This window comes from Salmo salar, chromosome ssa15 (assembly GCF_905237065.1).
Source record: "Salmo salar chromosome ssa15, Ssal_v3.1, whole genome shotgun sequence".
NCBI lineage: Eukaryota > Metazoa > Chordata > Actinopteri > Salmoniformes > Salmonidae > Salmo > Salmo salar.
In genome coordinates, this window is record NC_059456.1 from 2,087,904 (window position 1) to 2,103,905 (window position 16,002).

Here is a 16,002-nt window from a genome sequence, read left to right on the forward strand (position 1 = left end):
ACAGTGAGGGAAAAAAGTATTTGATCCCCTGCTGATTTTGTACGTTTGCCCACTGAAAAAGAAATGATCAGTCTATAATTTTAATGGTAGGTGTATTTGAACAGTGAGAGACAGAATAAAAAACTAAAAAATCCTGAAAAACACATGTCAAAAATGTTATAAATTGATGTGCATTTTAACGAGGGAAATAAGTATTTGACCCCCTCTCAATCAGAAATATTTCTGGCTCCCAGGTGTCTTTTATACAGGTAACGAGCTGAGATTAGGAGCACACTCTTAAAGGGAGTGCTCCTAATCTCAGTTTGTTACCTGTATAAAAGACACCTGTCCACAGAAGCAATCAATCAATCAGATTCCAAACTCTCCACCATGGCCAAGACCAAAGAGCTCTCCAAGGATGTCAGGGACAAGATTGTAGACCTACACAAGGCTGGAATGGGCTACAAGACCATCGCCAAGCAGCTTGGTGAGAAGGTGACAACAGTTGGTTCGATTATTCGCAAATGGAAGAAACACAAAAGAACTGTCAATCTCCCTCGGCCTGGGGCTCCATGCAAGATCTCACCTCGTGGAGTTGCAATGATCATGAGAACGGTGAGGAATCAGCCCAGAACTACACGGGAGGATCTTGTCAATGATCTCAAGGCAGGTGGGACCATAGTCACCAAGAAAACAATTGGTAACACACTATGCCATGAAGGACTGAAATCCTGCAGCGCCCACAAGGTCCCCTGCTCAAGAAAGCACATATACATGCCCGTCTGAAGTTTGCCAATGAACATCTGAATGATTCAGAGGACAACTGGGTGAAAGTGTTGTGGTCAGATGAGACCAAAATGGAGCTCTTTGGCATCAACTCAACTCGCCGTGTTTGGAGGAGGAGTAATGCTGCCTATGACCCCCAAGAACACCATCCCCACCGTCAAACATGGAGGTGGAAACATTATGCTTTGCGGGTGTTTTTCTCCTAAGGGGACAGGACAACTTCACCGCATCAAAGGGACGATGGACGGGGCCATGTACCGTCAAATCTTGGGTGAGAACATCCTTCCCTCAGCCAGGGCATTGAAAATGGGTCGTGGATGGGTATTCCAGCATGACAATGACCCAAAACACACGGCCAAGGCAACAAAGGAGTGGCTCATGAAGAAGCACATTAAGGTCCTGGAGTGGCCTAGCCAGTCTCCAGACCTTAATCCCATAGAAAATCTGTGGAGGGAGCTGAAGGTTCGACTTGCCAAACATCAGCCTCGAAACCAATGGACTTTGCGGATAAGTTTACTTCGATATGATGGTTGTTATATGTGTATTATTTGTTTGGTCGACATGGTGGGATGTTTTTGAGTCTGTAAAATGTATTATGCGAGAAATGGCGATGGAAATATCTTAATGCGCAAATATTGACATATATATATGCCAATATTTGCGCATTAAGATATTTCCATCGCCATTTCTCGCATAATACATTTTATAGACTCAAAAACATCCCACCATGTCGACCAAACAAATGATCTGTCGGCATTTAGAAAATTGTACCGAAATTCCCTTTTTTCTTCACAGCTGTTGTGATGTTTTTTTTTAATACGCTATGACTATACTCGCTTAAAAACTGTGGATGGAAACGTGGTTTAAACTGTGGATGGAAACGGGGTTTAAACTGTGGATGGAACGGGGTTTAAACTGTGGATGGAAACGGGGTTTAAACTGTGGATGGAAACGGGGTTTAAACTGTGGATGGAAACGGGGTTTAAACTGTGGATGGAAACGGGGTTTAAACTGTGGATGGAAACGGGGTTTGAACTATGGATGGAAACATGGTTTAAACTGTGGATGGAAACGTGGTTTGTGATGATGATTTTCTTTGCCTTTCTTTCCAGATTATATTCGAAGCGATCCGAGGACCATCAATAAGAAGTGATATCGCTATTGATGACATTGTGTTTAAAAAAGGACCGTGCACAGCAGGTAGGCTCTCTGGCCAGGCCGTCATTGTAAATAAGAATTTGTTCTTAATTGACTCTCCTGAATAGATAAAGGTAAAAAAGAAAGGAGGAAAATATGTTTTTCAGGACATGAGAACACACATTACACACATTTCACAGTTAACACATTATACTCTATCTGGGGAAACTCCAACCAGTTTAGTATGACATCATTATGACAGGCTAAATCAACAGCAAAGTTGTACTCTGATACTGTAATCACTGAGCTATTTCTGTTTTGTGTTAGAATAGCTTAATGCTGTGTAGACAGGGACTGGTGTGGCCTGTACAGCACGTGATAGAATAGCTTAATGCTGTGTAGACAAGGGCTGGTGCTGTCTGTACGGTACAGCACGTGATAAAATAGCTTAATGCTGTGTAGACGGGGACTGGTGTGGCCTGTACAGCACGTGATAGAATAGCTTATTGCTGGGTAGACGGACTGGTGCGGTCTGTACAGCACGTGCTAGGCGGTATCATGTCTAATCACGGTTCAGTAGCTCAGTATAATAACCTCTTTCACACAGTGCAGTACAGCATCCTACCACAGGTCCTCAGTCAGAATAGAGACAGTTCTCTATACATAGAAATATTATGTATAGAATACACAGTTCCCTGTACATAGACTTATCAGGTATAGAAAAGACCGTTCTTTATACATAGAAATATGATGTATAGAATACACAATTCCCTGTACATAGACTTATCAGGTATAGAAAAGACCGTTCTTTATACATAGAAATAGGAATAGAATCAGCTCGTCCCCAGGCTACTCCATGAGAGCTGGCTGGGGACCAGATATACAATAGGAAAGACACCAGGTGTCAATTCCAATTTAATTTGAAATTCCAATTCATTTTTTTTTATTTACTCATGAAGTGGAGAATTGACATGGAATTAAATTAAATATTTTTTACATTTCCCAGGTAATGGAATTAATGAACATAGTATAAAAAATGTACTGTAAGATTGGTTTTGAATGGTTGCAACCTGTATTGCTATATTTTCAGTATACTTAAGTTGTCTGAACAGTGGCATGATCCGCCTGAGGAAATTGAATTCAAATTGGAGTTTGCAGAATTGTTGGGATAATATTGAATTGGGAATTGAATTATTCGATTTGACCTAACATTGGAATTAAGAGGAATTGAATTATCTCTGAATTCAAAGACTGACCTAGAATTTTAATTGAATTAAATTGAATACAGGGAGAGACAATTGAATTAGAATAGAATTTGTGGAATTCACCCCAATCATGATAGACAGTGTTATTGATTCCCTTCCCTTCCAACATGAGATTATCTCACAGATGCATGCACAGGAGGCTGCTGAGTGGAGAAGGGCTGATAACAATGTCCGGAACGGAGCGAATGGAATGGAATCAAATTCATAGAAACCACGTGTTTGATGCATTTGATACCACTCCACAGATTCCGCTCCAGTCATTACCACGAGGCCGTTCTCCCCAATTAAGGTGCCACCAACCTCCTGTTGGATTCATGTTAATATTTCCAATTTCTCTTCTAGATCCTGGAGACACAATTCCATATTCCGGCTTTTCAGAAAACTTCAACGAGATTGAGTACTGAGGGAAACACTGGATTGTCTGTGTGTCTGTGTGTGATAGAAGACTGGGTGGGGACAATGGTGAGAGCTTGTGTGTATGGGAGTAACTCCTGCGAGACCATTTACCTAGAGTAGAGACATGCTCAGTGCCAGTCATTAGTTTTCCCACTGTTACTTCTTCTTGTACAAGGTAGGATATAATGTAGGCTTACAGACCATTGTACAGTCCAAACTTTTTTTGTTTGTAGAAAAGCATTCAATATGTTCAAACGTAATATTTTCTGGATGTATGTGTGTATGTCAATGTATTCTTACTCCTCTAGATGTATGTATTGTCAGTGCAGAAATATGTCGTTGGATTGTTTTAAAAACTCAACGTTTTTACTGCACAGTTCATGTCTGACCCCTAGTGGTGGGAGATCATAACTGCAGAGAATTCACACGTCACTATTCTGTCGACAATAATACATGAATAGTCTGTATACAAATGCAATAGTAAATATTCGACTAAACTTGTAAAGCACTGACCCACCTGTATATCGAATGTGTATCTAACATTTACACTATGCATTGCAATGATATCTAACTCCTCACTGTGACAACGGATTTGTGTCCAGCTTTAGGTCTGAAGTCAGAAGATAACCAGCAATTCATATATCAAAGTCTACTGGGATAGGCTACTCTTCTCTTTCTCAGGTTTCTTACTTTTCTTTTCTAAACATGTTTTCCTACGTATTGCTATGTTCTGCTGAAGTTTAGTATGTAAATGATGCTCTACAAATAAACGTTGAATTAAATTGCAGACATATTATTTGTTTTAATAGAACCTAGAACACTTGTCAGGGGAATTGTTTGACCAAATCAGTATTACTGTCTGATTGACAGTCAAAGGAAATAGAAGCGGTTGGTACCCTCACCTGGGAAGAACTAAGGCAGGAGTGACAATCTCATTCCATGGAGGGCCTAGTATCTGCTGGATTTTTCATTTTTTTCTTTCAGTTAAGTCCTAGACAACCAGGTGAGGGGAGTTCCTTACTAATCAGTGACCTTAATTCATCAAACAGGTACAAGGGAAGATTGACAACCTGCAGACATTCAGCCCTCTGTGGAATGAGTTTGACACGTGAACTAAGGGAACATGGTTGACGTGCAAATCAATATTTAATTTCAGTAAAGGTTCAGGTCAGGGTTAAGGATTTGGTTAGGGTTAGGGTTAAGGTATGGGTCAGTTGTAGGTTATGTCTAGTCGGGCTGTCAATGGGATGCGGGTCAGAAAAGTCCCTTTTTAACTCACCTACCTGCTGCTTTCAGTGTTGTGCCTTCTTATGATGTCACCAGTTTACAGTTTAAAAGTTAGTCTGGTAAAGAAGCACAAGGAACATGATTAAACAATCCATCTGTTTGCTTGCAGATGTATGCAGCAAAATACAGAGTACTGTTTTAATATATATTAATATAATATATATTTTTTATATTTTTGTTTTTGTAAAAGCATATTCATAATGTAACAAATTACAATCACAGTTTCTAGGAGAATTTATAGGGAAACAGTCGCGAAGCAGATAAAAAAACAAAACAAGCCATGTGTATTAAATATTTCAGGTTTAGATTTGCTTGTTTGAAATAGGATTACAGTAAAACTTATTGGCACGAGTACACAAATACCTAATTTCCTTTCACTTGACGGCTCGGTCAAACGCTACAGACTAGTTAAGGCTACTGACCAAGTTCACAGCTGACCAAAAACACTGACAAATAAAACAGTTAGCCAAAAACCAGGGAGCACACTCTAAAAAGAGAAGAAATCTGGAGTGTCCTTTAGGCTTTAGGGGTTCTTCAAATTGAAACTGTGGGTGAACCCCTAATAAGTTCTTCAAAGAACCCATTTTAATGGAGCCTCGAAGTACTTGAACTACGCCACCCCCCCCCATTATTAATAATAATCAGCATAACAATAATAACAATAAAACGATATTTTAGTTGTCAGTGTTTATTGTGATTTTAGTGGCAAAGCAGAATAAAAAAAATCTAAATATGAGGTAAACTCCCAGCAGAGACCCAAGTCCAATGGGTTTATCCTCTGGTGTGGTAATGTTAATGTGTTGATGTTCTCTGTATCCATAGCCAGAATGATTTTGCAGTGCAAGGTGATTGAATAGGTTTCCTGTTATATTCATCAGAGTTGTAGGGAGAGTGATGTCTGTGAATCCCCAAAAATAGTAATTATACAGATGATTAACAAAACATGCACACAACAGTATTCATACCTTGGTTTTTGTGGAAAATGGAAATGGTAAAAAACTGTTTTGATAATGGTTTTCATACACATACCTTGTCCATAATGTAGAGGCCTATGGGATATTCATTGAAGAGGTAAGGGAGGAGGATGGTAAATATGATCTGCATAACATACCAATTAACATACCTTTGTATGCCTCCTCCTCTTAATACCTGCAGACACAGACACAAAAGTGAGCAGGTCACTCATCTGCACCCAATACAGCTAGCCTTCAACATATTCTCATAGCCGACATATTCTTACTTCTTTGTTGATTGATATCCACTGAATTGTGGCCATTTTCTGTTTTAGAAAGATTCGCACAAATATGAAAAGATAGATGGTATCATAAAACAATATCTATTTAGATCATACTAGGGACAAAACTTACCTTCAATTGAGGAGATCTTAAAATGTTTCATTTAAGGGCCTGCACCAGCTGTCTTTCAAATTCAAATCCAAATGTTTCAGTTGGGGCAGTTAGGTTCTTGTAAGAAATCCCACCAACTAAGGAGGTTCCTTCGATGAACTCCACCTCCTATGGGGTTCTTGGAAGAACCTTTTTGGGGGCCATTTTCAGTGCCAAGAACCCAAAGGTTTTTCAAAGAACTTTGAGGATTTTAGAAGAACCCTTGTCGAACCCCTACTTTTTAAGAGAGCAGCTACGTAGCTAGCTACCTAGTTTAAATATCAACAGTGCTCCTACAAAAGCATAACATTTGATTAACACTTGATTTAGCCTACGTCACCATCGATATTCGGTCTGGTTGGCTGATACGCGCAGCAGAGAGAGGCAGAAAGACAAGGAGAGGTAAATCAAAATCACTAAAATAAATCGAGCTAGCCAATGATCAGCTGATAGTCCACCCTCTTTTCCTGATGTCGATCATGTCTTTAGGAGGCAGTGAAACTAGTATGCTGATAATTTGTGTTGAGTGTGTTGCAGAAGAAATAGGCCAATGCTCTCAGTGCATGACTTGGGATGAAAGTACAGGAGCTGTCTTTCCAAGTCGGTCCATTAGACTATGTTCACCTAAATTCATAAATGACATTATGCAGTAGAGATCTCTGGTTATTTACTATTAAGATCTCTGGTTATTTATTGTTAAGATCTCTGGTTATTTACTATTAAGATCTCTGGTTATTTACTGTTAGGATCTCTGGTTATTTACTGTTAACATCTCTGGTTATTTACTGTTAGGATCTCTGGTTATTTACTGTTAGGATCTCTAGTTATTTACTGTTAAGATCTCTGGTTATTTACTGTTAAGATCTCTGGTTATTTACTGTTAAGATCTCTGGTTATTTATTGTTAACATCTCTGGTTATTTACTGTTAGGATCTCTGGTTATTTACTGTTAAGATCTCTGGTTATTTACTGTTAAGATCTCGGATTATTTACTGTTAACATATCTGGTTATTTACTGTTAGGATCTCTGGTTATTTACTGTTAAGATCTCTGGTTATAAGTGTTCATACACATTTTCCATGACGTCTCCATTAGTTTTAACCACATTTTCATGACTATTGTTATAGCCTACATGAAGAAGTAACCATTATTGACACTGGAAGGCTGTGTCTGATCCCATGTAGACCAACCGTGTCCTGCCGTTGATCCCTTGATCAATTCAAGGCACTTAATCCTCCACAAAGTAGAACTGGACTGTTAGTCACATGTTGTCAACATGTGGTCAACCCTCCATCTGGAGAGCTGCTGAGTGTGCAGACTTGGCGTTTGATCCAACCCTGAAACACCCAAGTCAGCTTATCAAGGTCCTGTTGAGCAGCTGATGTTTAGGCTACAGTGTGATTAGACCAGGGCTGATGTTTAGGCTACAGTGTGGTTAGACCAGGGCTGATGTTTAGGCTACAGTGTGATTAGACCAGGGCTTATGTTTAGGCTACAGTGTGGTTAGACCAGGGCTGATGTTTAGGCTACAGTGTGGTTAGACCAGGGCTGATGTTTAGACCAGGGCTGATGTTTAGGCTACAGTGTGGTTAGACCAGGGCTGATGTTTAGGCTACAGTGTGGTTAGACCAGGGCTGATGTTTAGGCTACAGTGTGATTAGACCAGGGCTGATGTTTAGACTACAGTGTGATTAGACCAGGGCTGATCTTTAGGCTACAGTGTGATTAGACCAGGGCTGATGTTTAGACCAGGGCTGATGTTTAGGCTACAGTGTGATTAGACCAGGGCTGATGTTTAGGCTACAGTGTGATTAGACCAGGGCTGATGTTTAGGCTACAGTGTGATTAGACCAGGGCTGATGTTTAGACCAGGGCTGATGTTTAGGCTACAGTGTGATTAGACCAGGGCTGATGTTTAGGCTACAGTGTGATTAGACCAGGGCTGATGTTTAGGCTACAGTGTGATTAGACCAGGGCTGATGTTTAGACCAGGGCTGATGTTTAGACCCAGGCTGATGTTTAGGCTACAGTGTGATTAGACCAGGGCTGATGTTTAGGCTACAGTGTGATTAGACCAGGGCTGATGTTTAGACCAGGGCTGATGTTTAGGCTACAGTGTGATTAGACCAGGGCTGATGTTTAGGCTACAGTGTGATTAGACCAGGGCTGATGTTTAGACCAGGGCTGATGTTTAGGCTACAGTGTGTTTAGACCAGGGCTGATGTTTAGGCTACATTGTGATTAGACCAGGGCTGATGTTTAGGCTACAGTGTGGTTAGACCAGGGCTGATGTTTAGGCTACAGTGTGATTAGACCAGGGCTGATGTTTAGACCAGGGCTGATGTTTAGGCTACAGTGTGATTAGACCAGGGCTGATGTTTAGGCTACAGTGTGGTTAGACCAGGGCTGATGTTTAGGCTACAGTGTGGTTAGACCAGGGCTGATGTTTAGGCTACAGTGTGATTAGACCAGGGCTGATGTTTAGACCAGGGCTGATGTTTAGGCTACAGTGTGATTAGACCAGGGCTGATGTTTAGGCTACAGTGTGGTTAGACCAGGGCTGATGTTTAGGCTACAGTGTGGTTAGACCAGGGCTGATGTTTAGGCTACAGTGTGATTAGACCAGGGCTGATGTTTAGGCTACAGTGTGATTAGACCAGGGCTGATGTTTAGGCTACAGTGTGGTTAGACCAGGGCAGGAACAAAAGCCTTCACTCCCAGTAGCTATCCTGGAGGATGGTTGCCACCTTTGATATAAAATATTGCAACATAACAACCAAATACTTTTGTCTTTATACAATTATTCCATCATTCAAAGAATCAGGAATCAAATGGATAAGCTAGGCTACTTCAAAGCAAGGTTGCTAACTAGACATATTTCTATATAAGGCTCAGAAATTCACGTTTCAGGGGAGATCTATGCACAGCAAGTTATTTGTCAATTATGATATTCTTAGAATATTTTCAACGTTGTTGCAATTACATGGCCATTGTTTAATAGATGGGAATCCCAGCTTTCCAATAGTGCAGATTTATTTAGGCCAGTGGAAAGGCAACAACAATATTAATGCTTAGTTAGCTATAGTTAACTACACAAAAAAATGATGGGTCAATTTTGGTCATTTCTGTAACCCAGCCCTGGGTCTCTATAGTACATACCCAGCCCTGGGTCTCTATAGTACATACCCAGCCCTGGGTCTCTATAGTACATACCCAGCCCTGGGTCTCTATAGTACATACCCAGCCCTGGGTCTCTATAGTACATACCCAGCCCTGGGTCTCTATAGTACATACCCAGCCCTGGGTCTCTATAGTACATACCCAGCCCTGGGTCTCTATAGTACATACCCAGCCCTGGGTCTCTATAGTACATACCCAGCCCTGGGTCTCTATAGTACATACCCAGCCCTGGGTCTCTATAGTACATACCCAGCCCTGGGTCTCTATAGTACATACCCAGCCCTGAGTCTCTATAGCACATACCCAGCCCTGGGTCTCTATAGTACATACCCAGCACTGGGTTATTTTGACCCCCCACTGTTGGGTTATGTGAATGACCCCAAAAGTGGGTTTATTTAAAAAAAAAATTGCTGGGTTATTGTTATTCATGTATTTTTTGTCCCAGAAGTGGGTTATTTCTAGCTTTATTTCTGGGGAAAAAAATGTCCACCTTCTCTCTATTACAGAATCTGTTAATTTTCTAAAGGTAAAAATACTTCTAACAATAAAACTCTGATACAACGTTAATACACATTCTATGACATTCTTAAAATGACACAGAGCAAATCATGACCAAATTATAGATAATACAAAATGTTTATTTTCAGATATTAATTTCAGCTACAAAATGAAATCATGCAAAAGAAACACAAATAAACAAACCCTTTAGACACCAAATCCATCTTTTTTAAATTCCATTTAAAGCTGAGGAACGGAGCTGAAGAAAAGTACACCCTTTACCCTCTACTCCCCCAATCCATACCAGGTATCCATGTTCAACATGCACGTATGACCTTTACCCTCTACTCCCCCAATCCATACCAGGTATCCATGTTCAACATGCACGTATGACCTTTACCCTCTACTCCCCCAACCCCTACCAGGTATCCATGTTCAACATGCACGTATGACCTTTACCCTCTACTCCCCCAACCCCTACCAGGTATCCATGTTCAACATGCACGTATGACCTTTACCCTCTACTCCCCCAACCCCTACCAGGTATCCATGTTCAACATGCACGTATGACCTTTACCCTCTACTCCCCCAACCCCTACCAGGTATCCATGTTCAACATGCACGTATGACCTTTACCCTCTACTCCCCCAACCCCTACCAGGTATCCATGTTCAACATGCACGTATGACCTTTACCCTCTACTCCCCCAACCCCTACCAGGTATCCATGTTCAACATGCACGTATGACCTTTACCCTCTACTCCCCCAACCCCTACCAGGTATCCATGTTCAACATGCACGTATGACCTTTACCCTCTACTCCCCCAACCCCTACCAGGTATCCATGTTCAACATGCACGTATGACCTTTACCCTCTACTCCCCCAACCCCTACCAGGTATCCATGTTCAACATGCACGTATGACCTTTACCCTCTACTCCCCCAACCCCTACCAGGTATCCATGTTCAACATGCACGTATGACCTTTACCCTCTACTCCCCCAACCCCTACCAGGTATCCATGTTCAACATGCACGTATGACCTTTACCCTCTACTCCCCCAACCCCTACCAGGTATCCATGTTCAACATGCACGTATGTAAAACAACAACAACAATGAAACATAATGTATTCTGCTCCAGAGGCGGCCCTTTCATGACGGTGAATGCCAGGGAGCCAAGCGATTGTCTCCGAGAGTCAGAATGAACGGTTCGGGTCTCTTGTTCACCAGGCAGAGATATTCAGCCATATTGGTTCCAGCCTGGGGGTTAGAGAATATGATTATGAAATGACGATCCAGCCCTGAAACACTCAAGTCAGCTTATCAAGGTCCTTTTGAGCAGCTGATGGCTACAACGTGTGTTTAGAGCAGGGCAGGAACAAAAGCCTGCACTCCCAGTCGTTATCCTGGAGGATGGTTGGCCACCTTTGATATAAAATATAGCAACATTACAACCAGGTACTTTTGTCTTTGTGAAATTATTGTTGTTGTTGCCACCCTTGCACAAGCCTGCGCATCCACACACAAATTGTGGCCTTTCCTATTGCTCAGAACATGCTATACTCCAATACAGTCTATTGCTCAGAACATGCTATACTCCAATACAGTCTATTGCTCATAACATGCTATACTCCAATACAGTCTATTGCTCATAACATGCTATACTCCAATACAGTCTATTGCTCATAACATGCTATACTCCAATACAGTCTATTGCTCATAACATGCTATACTCCAATACAGTCTATTGCGGTGTGTGGGACGTTAATCTGCATTGAGTTGAGTCCAGGCACTTTGTGCATGGTTTACAGCAGGGGTGGGAGGAGCACTGAAATGTCCTACTCAAGTAGAGTTACTCATACTTCAATGACATTTGACTCAAGTAGGAGGTAAAATGACTGACTTTGAAAAATACAAAAAGTACTTGGAAAAGCTACTCAATAACAGTAATGCGAGTACTTGTAATTAGTTATCTCCCTGGCATATTACATAATTTATGCAGCAGCATACAAGACATGTTTGGCCTCACCTTGTTGTGCTGTGCTCACATGAACAGGAAGGTGGTGCGGTGGTCCTTTGTGGGCAAATGTTGTCATTAAACTTTATCAAAGTCTGGCATTCTCTGGATTTATGGTGCTTTCAAGACACCTGAAAACTCTGGGGGGAAAAAAGGTTGAATAATTATGACGTGCAAGAAATCATTAACAAAATATTTCTAAATGAGTTTGAGCTAGCTAATTCCACTCACTTGCTACACAGCTGCAACAATCCTCATTCCCAAGCTTGCCAGATCATTTTGATCATCTGGATTTGGTGGGAGAATTAACCCAACCACTGGGTCATATCTCAATAAGCCAACATCAATAACCCTGTATTAACAACCCAAGCTTGCTCTTTTTTAAAGAAAACAACCCAACCAAGTGACCCAATGCTTTGCAACCCAGCAGTTGGGTCATTCAAACAACGCAGCTAGTCTGTCATGTCGTGCCCTCTCTCCTCGGGCGACGGCCCACTTGCTCTGGAACAGCACAGACACACACTGAAGGGTCATTATCATAATGGCTGATACGTAGATTTTTAAAGTTTCCTCACAGTCAAAATTTGCTAGAAATAGTCCTCTATCTATTCTTTTTCAAATGTTTTGATGCTCGCTGACTGTCTATACACACACAGCCTATACACACACACCCTATACACACACAGCCTATACACACACAGCCTATACACACACACCCTATACACACACACCCTATACACACACAGCCTGTACACACACAGCCTATACACACACACACAGCCTATACACACGCACCCTATACACAATTATTTGAATAATTTAATGGATGTTTTGTGCACAAAGGTGATGACTAAAGTGTCTTATTAGGAATTTGCTAATCTGACTTCTCTATGTGGCCGTGTATAGAAATTGTCTTTCGGTGCCGTTCGTCAGTTAAACTGCAGTACTGAAGCTAAACTGTAGGAGCAGTCGAAACCGTGCTTCAAGACCGGAACCCTGGCTCAAGTCAGTGGTACCTAACTATTACCTATTAATTAGTGTCCTCTGGGAACCACTCACCAAATTGGGTCCTATCCTGTGACAAGTATATGTGGCATATCTGTTATATCCGCTTGAACGCGCTAAATCCTAAGAAAATAGTTTTTGACGACATTCATGAATGGAACGTCATCATCAACATGTAACTCCAGAAAACTCTTCAGTAGCTATATCAATGCAAAGCCTGCTAACAAGTCCTCATGTCTATTATGCCCTAATCAGAATAGTACCTGAAAATCCTATTTTATCTACAATATCAATTTTGACAATTTTAGAGGAGGAGGAAACATAAACACATTGAGTCAGATTGAAACCGGTCCAAAATGTAATGCACCGTAAGGGCGGTCTTTTAACTTCAGACGTCACTTCTTCTCATACAGCGAATTGTCCGACAAATCAGATCATATCTGGCACAGCGTTATCTTTAGCATGAGAGAGGGAGATTAAGTAGCCTTTGTTGCCTTTGTGATGCATTGAAAAGGGGCCCTCTTTAATGGACGATTGATTGCAATATATGCAAAGAAAGGAAGAGATCACACGTGCGGGAGTGAGTTAGCTAGCTAGCTGATCTCCTCCAGCCGGTAGGTGAGCATGTATCACATCATCCTATGATGCTTCAGCCTGGCTTCTTGGTCTGTCGTCGTAGCTTGCTAGCTAGTCTACGAATATACAATTTAGCGGACTATTATCAATGTTAACATGTATATTGTATGCATAGCTTTTGCTAAAAATGTGCGTCTCGCTGAGAATGGGCTAGCTGACAAAGCTAGCTAACAAAGCTAACTAGCTAACGTTAGCTGCTAACGTTACTCCTTATGAAGGGTCTTACATGTTCTGTTGAGACGCGGATTGGCCTTGGCAGACAAAACGGTCAAATACTACATTTAAACGTGAATCAATTCACAATTGCGGTACAGTTCAAGAAAAATAAAGCCATCTAACTTACTTTCATATGACATCAAAAAAATTGCGCGTATGCGAAATGTACACTTACTGTTTTGCCCAGTGTTAATAAAGGAGCTACTGTAAATGTAATAATTATGCATTGTAATTCCTTAAAATGTATTTAATGTCTACAGTAATACCGGAATAATAGTGTTACAACAATACCCCCCCCCAAAAAAAATCTCTATATATATTGTATTGGGCTCCCAATACCATTTATTGGGGCATTATTATTGATCAACAAAACAAGGACCTGCTCTTGTTGTTACATTGACTGGGCCTGAGCTGCACACTAACTGATTGTTGTTACATTGACTGGGCCTGAGCTGCACACTAACTGATTGTTGTTACATTGACTGAGCCTGAGCTGCACGCTAACTGATTGTTGTTACATTGACTGGGCCTGAGCTGCACACTAACTGATTGTTGTTACATTGACTGGGCCTGAGCTGCACACTAACTGATTGTTGTTACATTGACTGGGCCTGAGCTGCACACTAACTGATTGTTGTTACATTGACTGGACCTGAGCTGCACGCTAACTGATTGTTGTTACATTGACTGGACCTGAGCTGCACGCTAACTGATTGTTGTTACATTGACTGGGCCTGAGCTGCACGCTAACTGATTGTTGTTACATTGACTTGGCCTGCGCTGCACGCTAACTGATTGTTGTTACATTGACTGGACCTGAGCTGCACACTAACTGATTGTTGTTACATGCAGTGAGTGGCACAATCAGTTATTGTTTACATATTGTGCAATGCTTCTAGAAATTAAAAATACAAGCGACAGAACCTAAGGCTGCTGCAAAAAGTCGGGTAAAACTCACCACCTACCATCAAAAGGACCAACAGAAAGTACAGGGCCTTCGGAAAGTATTCAGACCCCTTTACTTTTTCCACATTTTGTTACGTTACAGCCTTATTCAAAAATGTTTTTTCCCCCTCATCAATCTACACACAATACCCCGTAATGACACAGCAAAAACAGTTTTTTAAATAAATGTTAGCAAATCGATTAAACATTTTAAGAAACTCATAACATTTACATAAGTATTCATTTTATTCAACATTCTGGGTTGTAGAGACTCTTGTGGTATTTTTTTTAAGGCAGATTTATTTCAGACTGAATATCCATGGGGTAACCATGGTAACAGTCTGATGTTTAGGCAAAGATAAGCCGCTGTCTTTCATCTGTTTTCCATAAACAAGCACTGTAAAACATGGAAATATGGCCATGTGGGGGACCCTAACCCATAGGCAGGCCTCTCCAAATCCACAGATTAGGGCCTAATTCATTTTTCAATTTACTGATTTCCTTATATGAACTGTAACTTAGTAAAATTGTTCAAATTGCTGCTTGTTGCGTTTAAAAAAAATCAAGTGTGTTAGGTTTGGAGAGAGCCAATCGTAAGAGTAGGTGTGTGTCCTGGCTAAATTCCCAATCTCGCCCTCGTACCATCATGGCCACCTATTCATCCCCAGCTTCAATTGGCTCATTCATCCCCTCTCCTCTCCCATTAACTATTCAACAGGTCGTTGCTGTAAGATGAGAATGTGTTCTCAGTCAAGTTACCTGGTAAAATAAGGCTAAAATAAAGAATGTATGATACTGGGCATGTCTCTTGGTAGCTGTCACTCAAATGCAAGGGGCTGGAGCTCATTGGCTAAAATCACAATTGCTAGGGGGCTGGCCCATGTGGCGTGAAATGTAGGCGAAAAGGCACAGAGCAGCGTCCATACGAGTTACTTTCAAATGAGGAATTTCGTGTGTAATTTAGCTAAAACCGTAATTATGCTCATAGATTATGCATGTACAGTACCTTCAGAAAGTATTCACACCCTTTGACTTTATCCATATTTTGTTGTGTTACAAGGTGGGATTAAAATGCATTCAATTGTATTACTTTTTTGTCAACGATCTACACAATACTGTAATGTCAAAGTTAAACTTTTTTTTAAATCTAACATTAGTGTTAGCACGTTATTTGCACGTTATGCTTTAAAATAAATCTTCTAGCTCTGTCAAGTTGGTTGTTGATCATGTCTAGACAGCCATTTTCAAGTCTTGCCATATATTTTAAAG

General features: G+C 41.0%; 2 protein-coding genes across 4 annotated transcripts in view; both read left to right on the top strand.

The window, feature by feature from the left end:
- Nucleotides 1-4,350, top strand: part of mamdc2a (MAM domain containing 2a) — a 38,317-nt gene extending 33,967 nt beyond the window's left edge. The window contains exons 13-14 of the mRNA XM_045695335.1: nt 1,878-1,965; nt 3,510-4,350. Of these exons, the coding sequence (XP_045551291.1) occupies nt 1,878-1,965; nt 3,510-3,571 (150 nt within the window). The 3' untranslated portion in view covers nt 3,572-4,350. The remainder of the gene's footprint in view (nt 1-1,877; nt 1,966-3,509) is intronic.
- An 8,945-nt stretch (nt 4,351-13,295) lies between these two features.
- Nucleotides 13,296-16,002, top strand: part of slc39a14 (solute carrier family 39 member 14) — a 46,381-nt gene continuing 43,674 nt past the window's right edge. The window contains exon 1 of one of the 3 annotated variants that reach the window (XM_045695341.1): nt 13,296-13,554. The gene's annotated coding sequence lies outside the window, so the exon portion shown is untranslated. The remainder of the gene's footprint in view (nt 13,555-16,002) is intronic. The other 2 variants (XM_045695336.1, XM_045695338.1) reach the window with 2 other exon arrangements.